The sequence below is a fragment of the Oryza brachyantha genome, chromosome 7, assembly GCF_000231095.2.
Source record: "Oryza brachyantha chromosome 7, ObraRS2, whole genome shotgun sequence".
In the NCBI taxonomy this organism is placed as follows: domain Eukaryota; kingdom Viridiplantae; phylum Streptophyta; class Magnoliopsida; order Poales; family Poaceae; genus Oryza; species Oryza brachyantha.
In genome coordinates this window covers 12522428-12543268 of record NC_023169.2, presented here as the reverse complement: position 1 = coordinate 12543268, position 20841 = coordinate 12522428, and the positions used below count along the sequence as shown (strand labels likewise).

At 37.8% G+C, this 20841-nt stretch overlaps 2 protein-coding genes across 2 annotated transcripts; one reads left to right on the top strand and one right to left on the bottom strand.

The window, feature by feature from the left end:
* The first annotated feature begins 9077 nt into the window (after positions 1–9077).
* LOC102717542 (bisdemethoxycurcumin synthase-like) lies at positions 9078–11223 on the top strand. The gene is made up of 2 exons (XM_040526313.1): positions 9078–9231; positions 9652–11223. Exons 1-2 carry the CDS (start codon positions 9078–9080, stop codon positions 10746–10748), a joined length of 1251 nt encoding a protein of 416 aa, XP_040382247.1. The 3' UTR covers positions 10749–11223.
* A 41-nt stretch (positions 11224–11264) lies between these two features.
* On the bottom strand, positions 11265–18138 carry LOC102717268 (rab GTPase-activating protein 22). Its single transcript, XM_006658562.3, has 11 exons — positions 17614–18138; positions 16465–16560; positions 16238–16341; positions 14241–14497; positions 14033–14155; positions 13869–13957; positions 13456–13561; positions 13267–13364; positions 12606–12869; positions 11879–11962; positions 11265–11456 (listed from the first exon to the last, which is right to left on the bottom strand). The coding sequence occupies exons 1-11, from the start codon at positions 17722–17724 to the stop codon at positions 11409–11411; spliced, it is 1380 nt and encodes a 459-aa protein (XP_006658625.1). The 5' UTR covers positions 17725–18138; the 3' UTR covers positions 11265–11408.
* Positions 18139–20841: the final 2703 nt, after the last annotated feature.

Sequence of the window (20841 nt, the reverse complement as noted above, 5' to 3'; positions counted from 1 at the left end):
TGAGACTCAGCAGAGGGCCCACCTAGGGAGGCCTATGAGGCGCAGGAGCTCCTCACTAACCGTGCTTAACGCTGAAACACGTGGTGTTAGGTGCTGTCTGCCACCACGTGTTAGTGTTAAATATGGCGGGATGGCACCTGCTGTTCCTTGGGCAAGCATGGAAAATATATAGGTGTGTCCTTGTCAGGTTGAATCAATCCAAACAAAGAAAGTTCGACTATTTAACCAGAATGAAAAAAAAAAGAATGTGGAGAGAAACCCAGCCAAATAAGAAGAGATCAATCCAAACAAAGAAAGAAAAAGAGCGAAGGTGATCGATCTAGAAAAGGATCGGTAATAAATATTCACTTCAAGTTTTTTTATAAAGGATCGGTAATAAATATTCACTTCAAGTTTTTTTTATATGACACCGTTGATGTTTTATATTTACGTTTGATCATTTACTTTATTAAAAATATATATATATATAATTATTAATTGTTCTGTTATAGTTAGATTTATTATTATGAAAACTTTAAGTATGTCTTATAATTATATAATTGATAAAATTTTTGACGATAAATGATCAAACGTAAATATAAAAGACAAAGATATCATATAAAAAATATAGAGAAAGTAGAAGATAAGATAGAGGGAGATGATCCTGCCATAGAGATAGATCTATCCTGCCTCAGCCTACGCCATCGCAGCTGAGTTTCGTCGGGTGGCCGTTGCCGTTGCTGCATGCCCGGTTATCGCTCGCCCCCGCCAGTTCTGCTTATGAGATCAAAATACTTTATTCAGTACTACCTCTCCTCCGTTAGACTTTCTAGCATTGTCTAGATTCATATGGATGCTAATAAATCTAGACATATATATATATAAATTATATACATTCATCAATTAATTGATGAATTTTAGACAAAGCTAAAAAGTTTTATGATATAAAACAGAGGCAGTAATTTGGAAAACGAATCGTGCAAACGCCATCATGAAAATCTGAGTATAATAGGGGCAAAGAACGCACCCCAAGCACACTGTCAAGTTGAAAACGCCACCACGAAAATCTGAGTATAATAGGGCGCAAGACCTATTCCAAGTTATGTCAGCAGGTACTCGATAATGTCATGACAGATATCTACGTAGTTCCTCGTATAGAATAAAAACTTAGAAGATGGCCGAATATCGATATACAATAGCAAACGAACAAATTGACCTTACGAAATCAGTCGCTGTTATAGCAGATCCAGAAAAAATATTAGAAAAGGCTAGACAAAAGAGAAATATTGCCTCTAGCCCCTCCTTCCCTTTAATAATACTAGAAATTTTGTTGTGATTGCTAAGTAGGGACTTCAATGTCTCCGACCAGCTAGGAGGGCTAAAGCCCCGCTAGCCCCGGTAGTGGATCCGTCCTAGTTGTATGCACGTGGACTAGAGTACTACTGGAGTCGTGTTTTACATGATGGTCAGATGGTACACTGGATTTCTTTCACTCGAGGCACTTGTCATACGTCGTTCTCGTTGCTATTGGTTTAATAATTGTGCTCATGTGATCGACTGTCACATCAACACGCATGCTTAATTAATTAAACTCGTGACAAAGAAGTAGCAATCAATCACGCAGCACCACACAGCAGTGCATGCACTGACGAACTGTCCGGTTGCTCGGGCATGCGTTTCCGGTACATGTCAGTTTGATTATAAAGTTTCGTTGGTCAACAAGGCAGCAAAATGACTAGATTCGTTGTTAGATCTGAAAAAATTATTATGTTATAGAAAACGACTGGATTTGCAGACATACAGGAATGGCCCACGCTGGTTTAGATATATATTAAGAGCAATGTTACGTAAACAGACATACCTAAATTTTAGTTTAAGTACTGGGAGGTTCTAAAATTTACATAGCAAAAAGTGGTACCTCTTGTTATCTTCTCGTGACTCTAAAATTGCTTATATATTAATTAGTCTCTTTCCTCAATTTGGTTGTTTTTTTTGTCTGTTGGTGGTCAGGTAAAGCCCATGTCTACGTATCAAACATATACACTTTCGAAACATCTAGACATTAATGTTTAGATGGAAAAAGAAATATTTTGATAGTTACTTTGTGAATTTTGTGATATGTTTATATAAGAGCGGTGAAGATTCATTGACATAGTTACATATTGAAAACAATATATTCTATAGATGCTACTAATTCTAAATTAAATTTAATTGTAACACTAATTAAAATCTATTGGATATAATAAAAAATTTACCTATAAATACATGAAATAAGAGTATTATATTAAATCTACTTCAAAATATAAAATTTAGCTGTGTAAAATTGCAAGGAAATATAGCTAGTAGTTGACACCCGGATTTACGAAACCGCGGTTACCGTAATGGTACGACCGCGGTAGGACCAACAAATTTGAGGTGAATTAAAAAAATTGATGAAATTTAGTAAAATAATATATACCGTAGAGGTTGATTTATAGTATAGTTTTATGTGAGAAATAGATGAAAAATTGTATTTCCTGATTAGTTAAAAATCATTGGTGAAAAATGGCAAAAAAAGGAAAAATGAACCTGTTCATTTGAAGGCCTATCAAGGCCCAAGAGGAGTGAGGGACCAAAATATTTCTTATTATAAAGTGGACACTGCTAAATTTAAACTATTGCTTCGTATTATGGTATGGACTGTACCATGGACACTCTATTTACCCTATAATCTCTGGAGTACGCACACTAAGTTATTTATGGTCCCTTTTACTATTTATGATGTGAAATGTGCTTGAAATAGAACTTGTGTTGTTCAATAATTATGACCTATCGGTTGTCATGTACTCTCTGTGGGTTTTTTTTCATGACTTTTTTTATTTACGTTTGACACTTCGTCTTATTCAAAAATTTCGTCCAAATATATAAAATTATAAATCATACTTAAAGTTACTTTAACAATAAATCAAATCATAATAAAATAATCAATAAGTATATAAATTTTTTGAATAAGAGAAAGGGCCAAACGAAGATCAAAAAGTCAACGGCGTCAAACAAAAAAAATTGGAGGGAGTATATATTTTTTGCAATGTCACAAATTTAGTCAAGATCATGCCAAAATTTTCCTTTTTTTTTCCAAAACATGACCTTACTCTTAGAATTAAATCTATCTACTATTTTCCTATTTTTCTTACAATTTTACATATTTTTTCCAGATTTTTTTTACAGTTATCTACATTCGAATCATGATTGACATAGTTTTCAGCTCAAACTGCGTGGTTTTGATTGACAAAGCTGCGGTAACCATTGATTTTGAATCCAAAAATTTGAAATTCGAATTTGCAGTGGCATCCGCGGTTACTGTGAGGTAACTGTGCCTCCCGCGGTTTCGTGAACCCTAGTTGACACTACAAACCTAGCTATATTCTCTCGCTTATAAAAGCATATATGAATATGTCGTAAGAAAATTCACAAGTCCAATATTGCAAATCCTACTTTGCATGCATGTGTTTTAAGTGAAAAACATTATCCAAAAATAAATCACAGCCAGAACATGAGTAACACCACCAGATTCTCACTGGCTAGATGCTTAGCGAGTTAGTGGTTGCTTCTCAAAATTAACCTCCCTAACTCTGTTAGGGCTAAAAACTGAATTGGTTATATTATAACCTGAACTGGGTATATTTGTAAATAAAAAAAATTATGAGTAAAAAAATGTTATATGTATTCTTAGTTATCTAAGGGTCATTAGTAAAAAATAAACTATGATAAAAAAATCATAAAATCTACTCTAAATTTAAAATTAAAAATTTAAATTTTGACTTATAAGTATAAACAAAAGCCGAAATACAGTGTTGTTAGAGATTGTGTAGTAGTCCAAGGCAAGGTGTACGTACATTTGAAAAAGATCTGCTGCTGATTATGGTTTAGTTTATTCTATCTCGGTTAGGGCAGGGTTAAACTCCATTTTTTATCCCGGTATTTTCTTACTGTTGTAGCGGTTTTTAGTTGGACGGAGCGGACTTTCTCGGGAGCCAGCGCATGGTGTGTGGCCGTGTGGGGGAGAGGGAGGTGGGAGATAGCATTGTGAAGCTTCTCATGGTACTCCCTCCATGCATCCATGTAGACGTTGGTTAGTTCAATTTTGAGCTAACCAACGTCATACAAATAAAATAGGAGGGAGTAGAAAAGATTAGCTGAAACTTTGTGGCTGTTTGTGTATAGGGATTTTTTTTTGTCCCTCGTCACATCGGATGTTTGCATGTTAATTAGGAGTATTAAATATAGACCGGTAACAAAATTAATTGCATAAATAAAGGTTATTTCATTAGACAAATTTTTTAAACCTAATTAAGCCATAATTAGCACATGTTTATTATAGCATTACAATCGTTAATTATGGACTAATTAGGCTCAATAGATACGTCTCACGAAATAGTTAAGAATATGGGGTGAGTTTTATTAATAATTTATATTTAATACTTCTAATTAGTGTCTAAATATTTGACGTGACAGGGATTAAAAAAAGTCAGAGGGAAACAAACAGATAGTCTTTGTTTGATTGAGGCATATATAGAGTTTCAAAACTGCTCCCTGCATATGCACGAGGAGATTCTATCGACGATGAGGTAGCACACCTTCGCATGTCTGTCTGCACATAAAAGTCCGAGATGAGCTTCTCGATCCAGCACCAATCAACCATATGGTTGAACATTGTAAGTATATATGCCAACAAAAGGCGAACCGATCATATTTGTAGATAAAAAAAATTATAAATAAAAAATTTATATATGTATTCTTATTGATTTAAGAGTTAAAAAACTTTAATCTTAAAATTAACTCTAAATTTAATATTGAATTTTTTTTGGGTTATAAATATATATGGTTGAACATTAGTCATGTGGTCCACGTGGACATAACAAGAAGTCGATCATTTGCCCATGTGATTGACCTCAAACATGAGACACCACCAGTCTTCTTTCTTTCCAATTCAAAGTTCCTTTGTCGGCACACAAAAGGGACGGGATGATCATATTGTAGGAATATAGCGAAGGGTACGCTAGCGTAAATCAAAATTTTTTTACCCCATAAAACAGAAACTACTGTTGTTATAGATATCACAGGATTACCACTAGACGCGCAGATAAAGCGAAACCGTCTTAGAGTAGACGAAGCACGTAGAGGTCGCACTGTCATGCGGTTGATCACGTCACTTCGTTGGTCACGTACTCATATGCGGTTCGTCCTAGTGCTCCAGATGCAGCACCTCCGAGGTATCCACACGTATAGAGAAGAAGCGGTCATGCCCTGGACTGCTAGATCCACGAGAGCAATGAAGGCGTGGACGTGGGGAGAGTGGCGGCTGGCATGGATGTTCCCTAATCCGTACACCCCACCCCTCGTTATATAGGCGTTCTAATAGGCTTCTGATCCCGAGGCTCATTAATTAGAAACCCTAAGCCTTCTCTAATTCAGATCTTATCCGAATTAGGCTTCCAGCCCCTTTAGCGTGCCACCCTATGGGTTCACGCATACATAGTCATGGCCCAAGTACTTCTACTTGGTCCAATAGTTGATAGCGGCCTCTAGCAAGAAGTGTCAACTCCTATGTGCACGTAAAGATCATATCAGACGGACCATCATAACGTCATGTATAAGCTATTCCGTTTGCCTCACGGTATTTGGTCTAGCTCCAAGCTGGTCTCTCTTTCTTGATGCTGTGAGTCGAATCCTTGAATAGATTAACACTTAACCTAGCACGGCCATGCATTTCTTGATCCGATCACTTGAAGGGCCTAGAGATATCTCTCTTATATAGAGAGAGACAAATCCCATCTTAAGTGACCATGCCTCACATCATGCTTCATGACAAACCCGAAAACAACCCTTATAACTACCCAGTTACAGAATAGCATTTGATAGCCCCTGAGTAGGTCAGTTCACATCTTAAGAACATACGAGAGCCTCAGGTCTAAGGACAAAGCATACATGTTGTGTAAAGAGAGAACAATATTACAATATCTCATGATAGATCGGTCCAGCATTACATCATACATACGCCCACATTATTAATTTAACATCTCCATGTCCATGACTGGTAAAACATAGTCATCAACTAATATATGTACGAGTAACGAGTTTCACAAACAATTCCATAATTGCCAATAATACAAGTTGCCTCCCATGGATATCCAATAGATAAATAAGTGTCATAGATACAATGAAATATGATCATCTGAATGATTACCTCTAGGGCATATTTCTAACACATATACCTGCTGCCTGGATACAATCAACGCGTTAGTAATGTATATCCACTAAGGAAGTTATTGTTTGGCTTATTCAGCCAAAAGGTATATTTACAAATGAAAAATAATTTGTTAATATAATTTTTATATATGTAACCTTAGCGATCTCAAAGTATTTGTCGAAAATAAACTACGGTGAAAAAATCATAAAATCTACTCTAAATTTAAAGTTAAATTTTTTTTAAATCTTGTGTAATAAGTATAAGCAGCAGTGAAAAGATGAGGTGGTTAGATTCGTGCTACTAGTTTAATTATATGGGCCCCTTAATTATAATGTCATGGATAGGATAGCTAAGGCTTTAATTAGTTAATTAGTTAATCATGCACCTCATCACGTACTCTGGGATGTCTGATTAGGTATGCATAATGCAGTTGAGTACATATTGCCATGTTGGTCGATCGTCAGTCCAAGTTTATATCAGCAAGACCAACTAATTGGTCTTACAAAACCACAGTCGTAGTAGTTGTGTGTGTGTGTATATATATATATATATATATAATGCATGTGTGCTATAGTACTCGTGTTTTGCATGATGCATGGTACACTGGATTGCTAGCTTTCACTGCATCGTTCTCATGTTTATTAATTGGTTTACTAATTGTGCTCATGTGATCAACCGGCAACATGCAAGCTTAATTAAACTTGTGACAGCAGAGACGAATTAGCACGTACGCATGACTAGCTAGATTCGTTGTTAGATCTGAAAAAGAAATATTATGTTGTTGTTGTAAACAACGGCTGGATTTGAGTCCCTCTGAGAACTGTTTGGCAAATTAAAGGAGTAAGCAGACATACAAAAAAGAGACAACATGTTTTTGTTATTTTAGTCTCTTTCCTCAACAACTTGGTTGTTTTTGTCCTGTTGGTGGTCATGTAAAATCCCATGTGTATCCAACATATACATAATAAGGGGTTACACAACTACCTTCAACAATATTATCAATATAATATAACTTGAAAAGGAGACAGCATGTACATTTCGCTATAAACATCTAGACATTAATGTGTAGATGGAAAAAAGAAATGTTTCCATAGTTGCTTTTTGATTTGTTTGATAGGTCTATCTAAGAGTGGTGAAGACTGATTGACATAGTTATATATTCAGAACAATTCTACAAGACATAATACAAAATAGAAGGTACTAATTTTATATTAAATCTAATTGTAATCCTAATTAAAATCTATTGGATATAAAAAACAATTTACCTATAAATACATGAAATAAGAGTAATGTATTAAATCTACTTCAGAATTTAAAATCTAGCTGTGTAAAATTGCAAGGAAATATACCTAGTATTTTATACTAGAAACATATATTCCTTTTCTTATAATCCATCGCTGCAAATCCTACTGTGCATGGACCTGTATGAACTTTTTGCCGTAAGTGAAAAACATTATTCAAATATAAACCATAGCCAGAAAATGAGTAACACCACCAAATTCTCACTGGCTAGATACTCAGGGAGGTCAGCGGTTGCTTCTCAAAACCTCCCTAACTCCGCTAGAGCTAATAACTGAACTGGTTATATTATAACATGATCTGCCTTTTCTTTTTGCAAAATTTGAGGTGAACAGAGTGAAATATCCAATGTGGGGGGTTATATATAGGTAGAGCCAACCTTTGATTTTTCAAATTAAAATTCTGCATATAGATTTAATATACAACTATGCTATGTTTATGCTTCCATAGAATGTCTATCTTGTAGATATATAACTGTATAGAGCAATTTTACAGTCCTTGAGTAGATACCCAGAGATACCAAAATTTTAGTGTAAAATTTGGTATCTCCTAGCACCTAGGTACCAAGAGGTACCGTATTAAATTTTTAGTACCTCTTGGTACTTTCTCAAAAACTGTAAAATTATATCAATCCTTTCGCAATATACCAACCACCGATACACTCTAGAATCGTACATAACAGTTTTTTTCTCCATCATGGGTCCTTCTCTAGGGCTCCAGAGAGTGTAAGGCCGTTATAGTTGTCTATTTTATACGAGCAAATGCATATCATACCCCCTAACCTATTTAGATTTATGCAGTAGTGCAAGCGAGATGCCGGTACATTTCAAATTGATCTTGAGGAAGGACTGTCGATGGTTCCTCCTGACTATGGTTTAGTTTTTTCTTTCTCGGTTAGGGCATCGCTTAACTTTATTTTTATTCAGTTAGGGCATGGTTTAACTTTATTTTTATCCCGGTTTTTCTTATTGTTATAGCAGTTTTTAGTTGGACGGAGCGGACTTTCTAGGGAGCTAGCACACATGGTGTGGTGGAGGGAGATGGCTTTGTGAAGCTAGTATAGTGTGCATGGTCAGATGGAGGAAACTTCTCATTATAGAAAAGATTAGCTGAAACTTTGTTTGGATGAGGTATATACTATTATACTACCTCTCCGTTTCATAATGTAACATATTTGACTTTTTTGATTATAACGTTTGACCATTCATCTATTTAAAAATTTAGTACAAATATAAAAATGATAAGTTATGCATAAAGTTCTTTTTGATAATAAAGTAAGTCACAAGCAAAATAAATAATATTTCCATAATTTTTAATAAGATAAATGATCAAACATTATAAGTAAAAAAGTTAAACATCTTATATTATCAAACCGAGGAAGCACGTGATTTTAAAACTGACCCCTGCATATGCACGAGGAGAATCTATCGACGATGCTGAGGTATATAGCCCACCTTGCATGCCTCTGTATAAATAACAGTCCAAGATGAGTTTCTCGATCGATCCAGCACCAATCAACCATACATTATTTGCCTGCTGCAAAGAGCTAGGCTATGGCGACAAACCAGTCATGTCACCGTCGGCGACATCCGGCGTGCAGACGGCCATCGGCACGGCGAACCCGGCAACGTGCGTGGCCCAGGACGATTACCCCGCCGACTACTACTTCCGCATCACCAACAGCGAGCATCTCACTCATCTCAAAGCTAAACTCAAGACGATATGTAAGACGGAATTAATTAATTAACATGTATTTCGTATGCCATCTGTTTTAAAATATAAAACGTTTTAGCTTGTTTTACCAAATACTCCTCGATTTGATGAGATCGAAAAATTACAGATTAGGAGCTTCAACGGTCAACATAAATATAACGTAGCACATCAAATTGTCACCCCGGTTTTTTTTTTGTTTTTGTTTATTCTTATAAGCAAGAATTTGCATCTGTATTCTTAAATTTGAAGTTGATTTTGAGAGTTTTTTTTCCATCCTACTTAGCCTTGTCTTTTAAAACATTAAGCTTTTAGATTGTCAAGAACACGTTCGTAAAAGTCTTATTCACTAAATTATTTTTTATTTATAAATATGACATTTGGTTTTTTCTTAATATGACCCCTGTGTTTGTTGTTTAATTCGCTATAATCAGGTCAGGCATCAGGAGCCGACAAGCGCTTCTTTTACCACACGGAGGAGCTGATCGCCGCGCACCCAGAGCTCCTCGACCGCGCCACGCCGTCGCTCGACGCCCGCCTAGACATCGCCGCCGCTGCCGCCCCGGAGCTCGCGGCGTCGGCGGCCAGGAAGGCCATCGCCAGGTGGGGCCGTCCGGCCACCGACGTCATCCACCTCGTCGTCAGCACCAACTCCGGCGCGCAGGCCCCGAGCGTGGACCACCGGCTGGCCCTGCTCCTCGGCCTCAGCCCCACCGTCCGCCGCACGATGCTCCACCTCGGCGGCTGCTCCGCCGGCGCCGCCTCGCTGCGCCTCGCCAAGGACCTCGCCGAGAACAGCCGCGGCGCGCGCGTCCTCGTGGTCTGCGTCGAGCTCAACGTCGTCGCGTTCCATGGCCCCAGGGAGGACTACCCCCAGACGCTCACGTGCCAGGCGGTGTTCGGCGACGGCGCCGGCGCGGTCATCGTCGGCGCCGACGCCGTGCACCCCGTCGAGCGCCCGCTGTTCGAGATGGTCGCCGTGTCGCAGACCGTGCTCCCAGAGACCGAGCACGTCCTCAACATGCGGCTCACGGAGCACGGCCTCGACGGCCACATCTCCATTAAGGACCTGATCCCTCTAGCGGCAGGCAAGGCCGAGGAGAACCTCACGGACGCATTCCGGCAGCTTGGCCTCGCCGCCGTCGAGTGGAACGACATGTTCTGGGCGGTGCACCCCGGCATCCCGTCGATCTTGGACCGAATTGAAACGGCTCTCCGGCTGGATCCCGGCAAGCTGGCGGCGAGCCGGAGGGTGGTAAGGGAGTACGGCAACATGCTCGGCGCCTCGCTGATGTTCGTGCTCGACGAGCAGCACAGGCGGATGGAGGAGGAAGGAGACGGAGCTGAGTGGGGAGTGATGATGGGGTTTGGACCGGGCTTCACCATTGAGACCATGGTGTTGCACTCCCCAGAAGGAATAAGAACTTACATGGTCCACATGAAGGTAATTAATTATGTTTACATAAACGTTAAGTCAACTGAGCACAAACTTAATCATAGCCATGCTTCGTTCATCAACTCCAGGCCTTGACCTTTCTTCTTTGTTCAACTTCAGGTCTTTTTTTTCTCTTTTTGTATCCATGATGTCAGCTGTAATCTAAGAAGTGCATTCATGATGTATTGCACACTCTGTTCCGTCACATGTCACCTATTTTATATGATTTCAGTATTTCACACATATGTCGCTTAATTTTGTAATAAAAGCATTGTTTCAGTACACATGTCAGGCAATCCGTATGTACACTGTCCTACACAAAACCAGAAGCAAGCTCAGCCTTCTTTTGGGCATTTACAGTTCGGCATAAACTCAAAATTGGTGATGCCTTTCATATCTCCAGTTGGAAGGGTAAAATGTTCTCAAAACAGAGCTGTGTGGCTACAGTATTCACACAGACCACAAGATGGAGCTCATTTCAATTTGTATTGAAATGGTTGTGTATGCGAGGCATGCATGCTACCCACGCCGCCTAGTCTCTACAAGCAGCAAAATTATGGAGTACAAAGAGTTGGAGGATCATTACATACAACAAGGGTCGCGTTCTTCCTGTAATATCGGACGGACTAGCTGGTAACTTCACAAGCCAGTCTAGTCCAGGCCAATTTCCGATCGATGGCGACTACATTTCAGAACTTGGAACTCACCATTTTTTTTCTGTCAAGTATAGTTTTGTATTGTCCACATGGTAATGAATCACCCAGTGAGATTAAATAGTACAGTTTGGGGTTTCTTTGCCTGTACCTGATGAAAGAAACAGTGCTACATTTTTCAGTTCATAAGCAGCATATATATTTTTCTCACTGTTACAGTATTTTAGTGATGAAAAACATGCTTTAGAGAAGAGCTAGCTCATGATATTTCATAAAAGAGTAGATCCATAAACTTAGAAAGTGCATGTTTAGGTCCATGAACTCGTTTTAATGTCTAAAATTATGGACCTGAATGATACATTAAAACGAGTTCTTGAACTTAGATGATAAATTTAAAACAAGTTCATAGACCTAAATGGTATATTAAAACAAGTTCATGGATCTAAACGTGCATTTTCTAAGTTTATAGACCTAAGTGGTACCGCGCCACAAGTTTAAAGACCGGCCATGTACTTTATTCTTCATAAAAAGTAATCACACTATCACAGTAATGCAACAAGAATGGCTACTTACTTTTTTCAGGTATTTCTTATGAAGCTTCAGAGCACCAGCACAAGCCTTTTTAGCATCCAAATTTCCATTTACATCATTCAGAATCTGAAACAAAACAAAGGTCAAGAGTAAGATCCATATGAACAATACATGCTTATACATAGAAGCTTATGTACGGCAAATCTTTGAGCATGAGGTTGTGTCAAAATTGACTTCAATTTGGGCCCATTTAGTTTGCGAAAAGAAAATTTTGGGATGTCACATTGGACGTTTGACCAGATATTGAAAGGAGTTTTCGGACACGAATGAAAAAACGAATTTCGCAGCTCGCCTGGAAACCGCGAGACGAATCTTTTGTAATTAATCTGTCATTAGCACATGTAAGTTACTGTAGCACTTATGACTAATGATAGACTAATTAGGCTCAAAATATCCGTCTCTTGATTTCTCCCCTAAATGTGCAATTAATTTTTTTTATTTCATCAATGTTTAATGCTATATTTAGGTGTCCAAAGATCGATGTGATGCTTTTGGGAAAAAAAAACTTGGGAACTAAACAGGGCCTTATGAGTTTGACCAAAATCAGCTCTTTTTTTCAACTTTAGGAGATTTTGAGGCAATAAAAAATTGACTGCAAGCTTTTTGCACCTCAATGTAGTCCTGGTACTAGTCCTTTGTTCAAAAATTGAATTAATCATGTACGACTCCAGACTCCATATCAAACAAGAGAGGGAGAAATTGGACTTACCCTAATAAGATCATCCAGTCCTCTAGCTTCCTGTAATAGCTTTTCTCTTTTTTCCTTGAGAACACTTGCAACCATGAAAACTGAAATTGGAACTGGACCTTCAGTATCTTCAGCTCCATTTTTCGTATTATCTTTATCTTTATCCCGCTTGGTAAAATGGCGGACCCCTCTCAATTTTGATTTAGATATTTTACTTTTGTGAGAACTTGCTTCTTCACAAGCGGCAAAGAAGATGTCAGGATCATATTCCAGGGCCCACATCATCTGTTGACAGGTTATGAACAAAGATGAGCATACGATATAAAACTCAATTGGATACTCAAGTATACGCTGCACTGTGTGTGTGTCTTCACCAAAGAACAAACTTAACAATACAGTATTCATCTTTATAACTTCTAGAATGTCACAATTTGTACTCCTGCCAGCATACACAGACAAACCTAATCCACTAGCATCAACACTGTTTACGTTGATCAAACTTTTCAGCTACAACCTTAAATATACATGGTCAATTGGTACAAATGAATGGAGTACTATCACCTATTAGTAAAGTAGCATTGGTTATAAATATGGTCTATGTAATAAATAATTCTGAAGAATATTTCATACCTAAACAAAAATATTCTAGTTCTAGAAATATTCACCAATTGGTATTTCATACCTCCCAAAGATACAAGGAGTCCCCAAATGACACTTCACGCCGAAACAGCACCATGAACATACGAAATGCGAAAAGGTAGTCACCTCCACCAAGTGTTTCTGATTCAGGAATCATAACATTAGAAACAGTAGGTAAAATTGGAGAATAACGTTGCGTGTTTAAAAGTTTCACTGATACTAAGATTTATACCTAGGTGGTCATGTAGCTTTGGGTCAAGCACCTGAATAATAGATGCAAGGTACTGAAGTTGATTGGCCACCCCCACAGATTGATCCGTACATTTGAAATTTCCTCGCTTTAAATTCAAAACATCAGAGTGATTAAAATTATGTCAAAGATAAAAGGAAGCAATTGTATGTATTTATATGAGTATAAATACACTATCACAATCTCTAACATTAGAGTAAGAGCAATTTTACCATTCTTAAGAAGGTATCAGGAGGTACAACTATTTTCTATGTAAAATTTGATACATTTTAGTACCTTAGATATTAGAAGGTACCAAATTTTACATAGAAAACAATGGTACCTCCTTCTCAATGCTGGGAAAAATGCTCTTAGAGTAACGATGTCCTGAGAAAATTCATGAAAACAAAGCATACCAATCTGCGCATCAATTTCTCAAAGCACCAAAAGGCATCTGCTTCATCGTTGAGTAGCACAATCATTGGCGAGCATAAATCACTCATTCCTGTTTGAGGTATAAAAGTTACACCTGTAAGCCTTTCTGGATACTAAATAAATAGACAACTCAGATATAGCTCACCTTGACAGTAACCAACATCTTTGTCAATCCAAGCATACACAGCTAGAATATCCCACAACTTGGAAAGATTTTCTTTGTTCTCATAGAATACCATGGTGCGGTCTGTACGTAGCACATCAAGTCCTGTCATGGTTTTGAAGTATTCATGAGAAATGGTACAAGCGTAAAATAAAGTTAAAAGTAACAGAGAGAATGGGTTAAAGCTTACCGATTTGATGCAAAGTAAGCTTCCAGTCAATAATGTGCTTATCTGTAATACGGGTTGCAGAATCATCTACTTCAATTGCATTTTTGCTGCTTGTGGAAGTACTGTCTGAAGTGTTTTGGGATGTAGCCTCAAGTAAAACCAAAGGATCTTTAATGGGTCTACCATCTTCAGTGATAAGTGGTGCTGTGATCACTTTACCGCTGCCAACATGAGAATCCATCTCTCGGCAATCTTCCTTCCATCTAGCATATTGTAGTCTGTGCTCATAAGGCAAATTATATCAGGCTAAGTAGATGTTTCGTTGGTGAAATTATTTATCAACTCGGTCAACAAAATAATATATATCATAATACTAAGTTATTGCACATGAATAATACAAGAAACTGCTAAATGACAATTAGCTTTTATGGATATATTGTAGTCTGTGTTCATAAGGAAAATTATTGAGGCTAAAATTATTTCTGAACCCAGTCAAAAAAAAGTATATATATCATAATACTAAATTATTGCGCATGAATATTACAAGAAAGTGCCAAATGACAATTAGCTATTATGGGTCCTAGGTACCAGTACAATTTAAAAACCAAATAAATTGAGCAAATTTGGCACAATTATGTTCATACACGTAATACTTTTTAGGGTTCACAATAATTTATTATTCTGGAAGCAGTTTTTTTTCTAAAAATAGAGTCCAAATACTGAATGAAACATATTCACTGATGTTATAGAAGGGGGAAAACAGTCAATAATCTGTGAAATCATCTATTTGTAAAACCAAAATTGCAGTGTATGATAGAAGTGCAAAATTGAGACTCCAAGAGAAGTGCAATATAAGTAAAAAAAACAAACAGATAAAAAGCAGTGTAGTGTAGATAAAAAGGTATCATCATGTTCGTTTGAAATAGAAAAGAAGTCAAATGAAATTTTGGGTGTCTGCATATCAAAGAAAATCTTCCAAAGATGTTGGATGAAGGCAGAGAAAAAATATGCAGCAAAATATGACAGATACGAATTTCAAATTTTGGCAAGAAAGTGATAGAAACCAACTGTTTAATCTATGGTGGATCCATGGGTTGACACTAGGGGCAGGCAAAAATAAACCGTAAACAAAGGCCAAACCGAATCGAACCTAAGTGGTGGTTTTACAGTTTTCGGTTAGTGCTACAGTCTCTTTTTTTTGGATTTAGTTCGGTTGTTTGGTTTGTTAGTCGGTTTTTATTCCCCCTGAACTGAAGATACCGAACCAACCGAAGGGTCCATGCGTCAAGCGGATGGTTGTCTCGCGAGTTGCGCGCACATTGCGAACTCGCTTCACTTGAATCTATGGCCTCCGTGCAGAGTTCCTGAAATATCAGCATGCATGTGTATCTGTTGTCTGCTTGTCCCACACATGGGCCCCACACTGTTACTCACGAGGTGATAAGGACATGTCCAATGGTAGAGTCTATTATGGGCTTTATCTCAAGCCATGTCAGCAGAAAAAACTACTCGTACAAATGACAGTCTCTCAAGCTGGCTCTAGACTAATTAATTTCTCATTTGTATTCCATCTGGTCAGTGTCTCTAATTAGAGTCAACACACGTACACGTACATAGCAGATTTTATGGTTGTCTCTCCGTTTTATGCGCCAAGAGTCGATGTTCTGCTGACTCCGTGCAAAACAACCATTTTTCTCTCTTCTATCGTCTCTCTCTTCCACGTCAGCGAGCATGCAGCGATAGAGACGGCAATTATAACCCTTTGTACCCTAAGGCAACATCTAGGAGGTAGCAATGGATTTTGTTTATTTTGGCTTTTGCTTTTTCTCAAGATACTTCGGTCTGCATTTTGTTAGAACCGACCTGATCAGAAACCAAACCGATAAAGCTAAAGAACGAACGCCCGCCCCTAGTTGATACACTAGCATCAATGTATGGAACTTATATGCTTCTTCAAGTGAACAAAAATTGCCTATGAAATGAACTTTTTATCAGATACTGTTGAGGAGTGTAAATACCTTCTTATTTGCCTGATTTCCTCCCTCTCATCAAAGGTACTCCTGGGATCAAAACATCCAAGTAAAAACTCCCAAACCTCTCCCCTTACTGTTGGATGTACACCCTAAAAGAAGAGAAATAATTACCCATCATTGTTGAAGTAGACCTATAAAATGATCAAAGAAAAATGTTTGTAGAGGAGCCTATTCTGAAACCGACAAAAGGAGCTGTAAAAAGGTAATCATACTCCTTTTTGTATCCGGCTTAGGACTGAGGCAATATCAAGACAACCATCAGCACTAAATGCAGCTTGCCATTTCCGGACACTCAATGTTTTTCCTGCCTGAAATGAAGAAACGAAGAAGATAAATTGCTAACAATATAGGACTTTTTTTGCACATAGGAAAATTGAGTGACATTGTGGCACCAAGATCATTGATCATTCCAAGAAACTGATCTAGTTCAGAAACTATGCTCATTTAATTAGAGTAAACTCGATTTTTGCTACAGAAGAAATGTACAGCAAACGACATCTTTACTCTAAATTTGAGCAATTTATCCATAGGATATAAAATAGGATAGAGAAGAGCTATAACCAGTAGTGCATATCTTCAATGTGTTTATATCTTAAGTACTAATGAGATTTGGAAACAAAAAAAGGATACTGCCACAATAAACAAGTACGGAATCCAGTTCCCTAAGCAAAAGGACTTAGAGAAATTTTCTAATTTTTGGTACTGTGATTAACTTTAGATTGGTGAATATGGCAGTTCCAGTTTCCAGGATGTCTCAGGTTCTCAGTACCTTTCTCTAACTTAAACAACAGAAAAATTGCATGTGGTCTGATGAAAGGACATGCTAGCAAGCAAATATATCCATGGCAGCAGAGGTTGATGAAACCATCAAGAGTAAAGCTCAAACATGAATCGGCAATTGACAGACATATACTTTTGAGATTAACTGTAAATTAAGCTAGAAACCAACAATACCGTTGTGAAATGGTAAGATAATCAATAACAATTAATACCGATCAGCATAGTCATTAGTACTCCACTTGTTCTAAATTTAATAGGAGTAACTTAATTTTAAATTTAAGATCATAGAACATACGGAAAGCAATCTCCACTTATTTTTCTTTCATCCGTAAAACGGTATATAAGAGGTAATTTTATTCGCGCGCTAGTGAAGCAATAGTTTCACCATTTTTCACGATATTTTTACAACCTTCCTCATGACTCTCCTCCGCTTTCTACATCTCTTCAATGCTATATCGAGTGATTGACAAAATTCTAGCGCCATAAAAAATCCCATTTTTGTGAGAACCAGAACCACATTATCGTGCAATCCGAGCAAGTGCATAAAAAGAAACGAGAGGGAAAGAAAAACAAAACCAAACCTTGATCTTGAATTTGCTCTTGGGCACATCGTCCGTGCAATCCGACCGGACCTCGTAATACGAATCCGCCGGCGTCCCGCTGCTGCCGCCGCCGATGCCCCATTTCATCATCTTCCGACCGAATCAAGAACAGCCGAGGCAACCAACCCACACCACACCACACCGGAGGCCAAAATCCAAATCAAGAAGAAACGCGGCGGCACGTCGATGGAGGGGGCCCGGGCGCCAATCCAAACGAACCTCCGAGAAGGCAGGGAACCAAGGGAAAAAAAAGCGGGCAACGCACGCACGCAAGCAAGCACGCGGCAATGGAGCGCCGATCCCCCCTCCTAGCGGGCCTTCCTCCTGGTGGGCGACGGATGGGAGTGGAATCGCCAGGAGGAGGGGAGGGTAAAGGGGGGACGCGGGAACCGGGGAGGCGGTGTGCGGGGTTAAATTAGGAGGTCGAGGGGATGCGCGGGAGGGTGGGAGGACGAGGACGAGGACGAGGACCGCTTCCAAGCTCGGCTCGACATTGCCGGCTTCTCCGGGCATCCCTCTCTCTCTCTTCTCCGCTTCTTGGTGGTGTGGTTTTCATGGTGGGAAATGGAAAGCAACGCTTCCCTCTTCTTCCTCGGAGGAAGGTGGTGGGTACGTCTATTTTTACATTTTACCTCTTTATATACCCTTAAAAACTTGCTTCTCGAAGTTGGTGGCGCCATCAACTCTGTCGCAGATGTTACAAGGATCAACGCTAATACCGTTGACCAATCATCTCATATCAGTTCAAAACCAAGCAATGAAGCGATACGAGATGAATGCTAGTGGTATTGAGCCTCTCGTCGTAGCGGTCAACCAGCGTCGTTGGTGGCATCAACATAGGATGGCCGCACTTTAAAAATGTTAGGAGTATAACAAGAGGATTTGAACCTAGATTATATAAAAGTAGAGTCATACACACATAATCTCCGACGGTTATTTATATATCTAAATAGGAATGATAATATTCAAATTATATGTTAGCTCTCCACTAATAGGGTTGGCACCGATTATAATGACTTAGCTTGGTGTCATATGTGTTCATCGCAAGTGGCTTTGGCACCAAGATGTTTGACATCTGCATCAGCGGCTATGTGGTCAAGATAGTAATATATTTTTAGATAAGTTTTTAGGATCTATTTATAAATTAAGTTCAAAAAAGACTAAAATGTGAAATATCATTTGAAGTTTGGTGTGAGAAAAATCTTATTACTCAGGGGATAGTTTTTACACGCACCGAACACTGTGCTTTATCCGTAATGTTTTAGAACACCTATTTTTGGTAGAACACATATTTTCGGACTTGGCTACAGCTCTCTACCAAGTAGTATTATCACTGGTAGAAAAATTTTGATAGTTGATTTAGAGTCTTAATGGTAGAAAAGTATTCTACTGATTGTTCTTGATGTGGTAATATAAATAAATCTAATCCATTTTATCGAAAAAAAGGTCTAATTTGGTTTAACTAGTAGAATACATGATTTTCTAATATACTATCAATAACTATAAACTATAAAAATATTTTACATACGAATCTATGGTAGTAATTGCATAATACTAAACTATCAGTCTAATTATTGTTTTAAAATTTGAAATAGTATTAATCATATATATTTTAGAATTTTGAAATAGCATTGGCTTTTATTCTGACTTCTAAGCCTGTTGGACTTGATGCCATGGATCTTTTGGACTTGATGCCATGGATCTTTTTAAGTAGATGTGGTCCATGTGGAGTTAGGCCCTGTTTAGTTCCCAAAAATATTTTTTAAAAACATTATATCGAATTTTTGGACACCTAAATAAAGTATTAAATATACATGAACATTAAAACTAATTACACAGTTATGGGAGAAAATTCGTGAGGCGAATCTTTTAGGCCTAATTAGGACGTAATTAGTTATAAGTGTTACAGTAACCAATATATGCTAATGACGGATTAATTAGACTCAAAAGATTCGTCTCACGGTTTCCAGGCAGAATCTGAAATTTGTTTTGTAATTAGATTATGTTTATACTTCAAATGTGTGTTTAAAAACTTGATGTGATGTTTTTGCAAAAACTTTTTGCAAACTAAACAAGGCCTTAATGGCTGGATTAGGCTGACCTAGTGACTTATGGTCAAGTTTAGGATTAGACTTTGTCAAATATTCAACTTTTGTACCAAAGGACCGGGTCTAGTCGTACTAGTTGAGGACGGTGTACCATTCATGGAGTAGTGGTTGGTTCATATTAAAATTTAACGAAAATAAACAGCTTCATAAATCTCGAAAAAAATACTATTTTATTATTCTCAAAACAGGGTCTCACTCAAATGAAACCATGTACTTAGGCTTCATCGGAATACCATTCTCAAACCAAGTCAACACTCTAAATTAGTCCCTTTTTCTCATAAATTAAATCAATTTAGCCTTATTCCTATGTAACGTGAGTTTCTAAACAGCCCTTGACCACTTATTCAACGGTCGGAGTTAATTTGGTAACCTCACAAGTCACAAACCAATCGAATGCTAAATTGATTTAGGCCACGTTCGGTTGTATGGCTAAGTTGTCTAATCCCTTTTTCCGTGCGAACGTTTTCTAAACTGCTGAATGATATATTTTTTTATAAAAGTTTTCTATAGAAAAGTTGTTTTAAAAAATCATACTAATCTATTATATATTTTTTAATAATTAATAACTAATTAATAATATACTAATCTATTAGTACGTTTTTCGCGCCGGATAACTAACCCTCCCAATCCCCACTCCCGAACACGGTCTTACTCTCATTGTTAGCACCATTGATTTTGGATTCTATGTTTAACCGTTCGTCTTATTCCCGAACACGGCCTTACTCTCATTGTTAACACCATTGATTTTTGATTCTATGTTTAACTGTTCGTCTTATTCAATTGTTAATTTTAATTTAATTTATTACTTCAAATACTTCAAGCATTACTTATAATTTTACATATTTATAAAAAAAATAAATATGACGAATAATCAGATGTAGAATGATATCAAATAAAATACTGGAGGGAATAATTTACAAGAAAAGGAACCAAATGGCATTTTCGGTTGTTGGTTTTGAGAGTGATATTGTGGTGAAGCTCAAATGCAGAGTGTTATTCTAACTAACCCCTGATTTGACAATGGGTAAATAGCAATTTTCTGTTTGGAACACAATGAGCGCTGTTGTCCAGACGATCATGTCAAATGTCAGCCAGTCAC

Excerpts from the sequence above, each read along its gene's own strand:
- LOC102717542 (XM_040526313.1), top strand. The coding sequence starts at position 9,078 with ATGTCACCGTCGGCGACATCCGGCGTGCAGACGGCCATCGGCACGGCG. Across the intron at positions 9,232-9,651 it reads AGCTAAACTCAAGACGATAT|GTCAGGCATCAGGAGCCGAC; the intron begins GTAAGACGGAAT and ends CGCTATAATCAG.
- LOC102717268 (XM_006658562.3), bottom strand. The coding sequence starts at position 17,724 with ATGATGAAATGGGGCATCGGCGGCGGCAGCAGCGGGACGCCGGCGGAT. Across the intron at positions 14,156-14,240 it reads GCTTACTTTGCATCAAATCG|GACTTGATGTGCTACGTACA; the intron begins GTAAGCTTTAAC and ends AAACCATGACAG. Across the intron at positions 12,870-13,266 it reads ACTCCTTGTATCTTTGGGAG|ATGATGTGGGCCCTGGAATA; the intron begins GTATGAAATACC and ends ACCTGTCAACAG.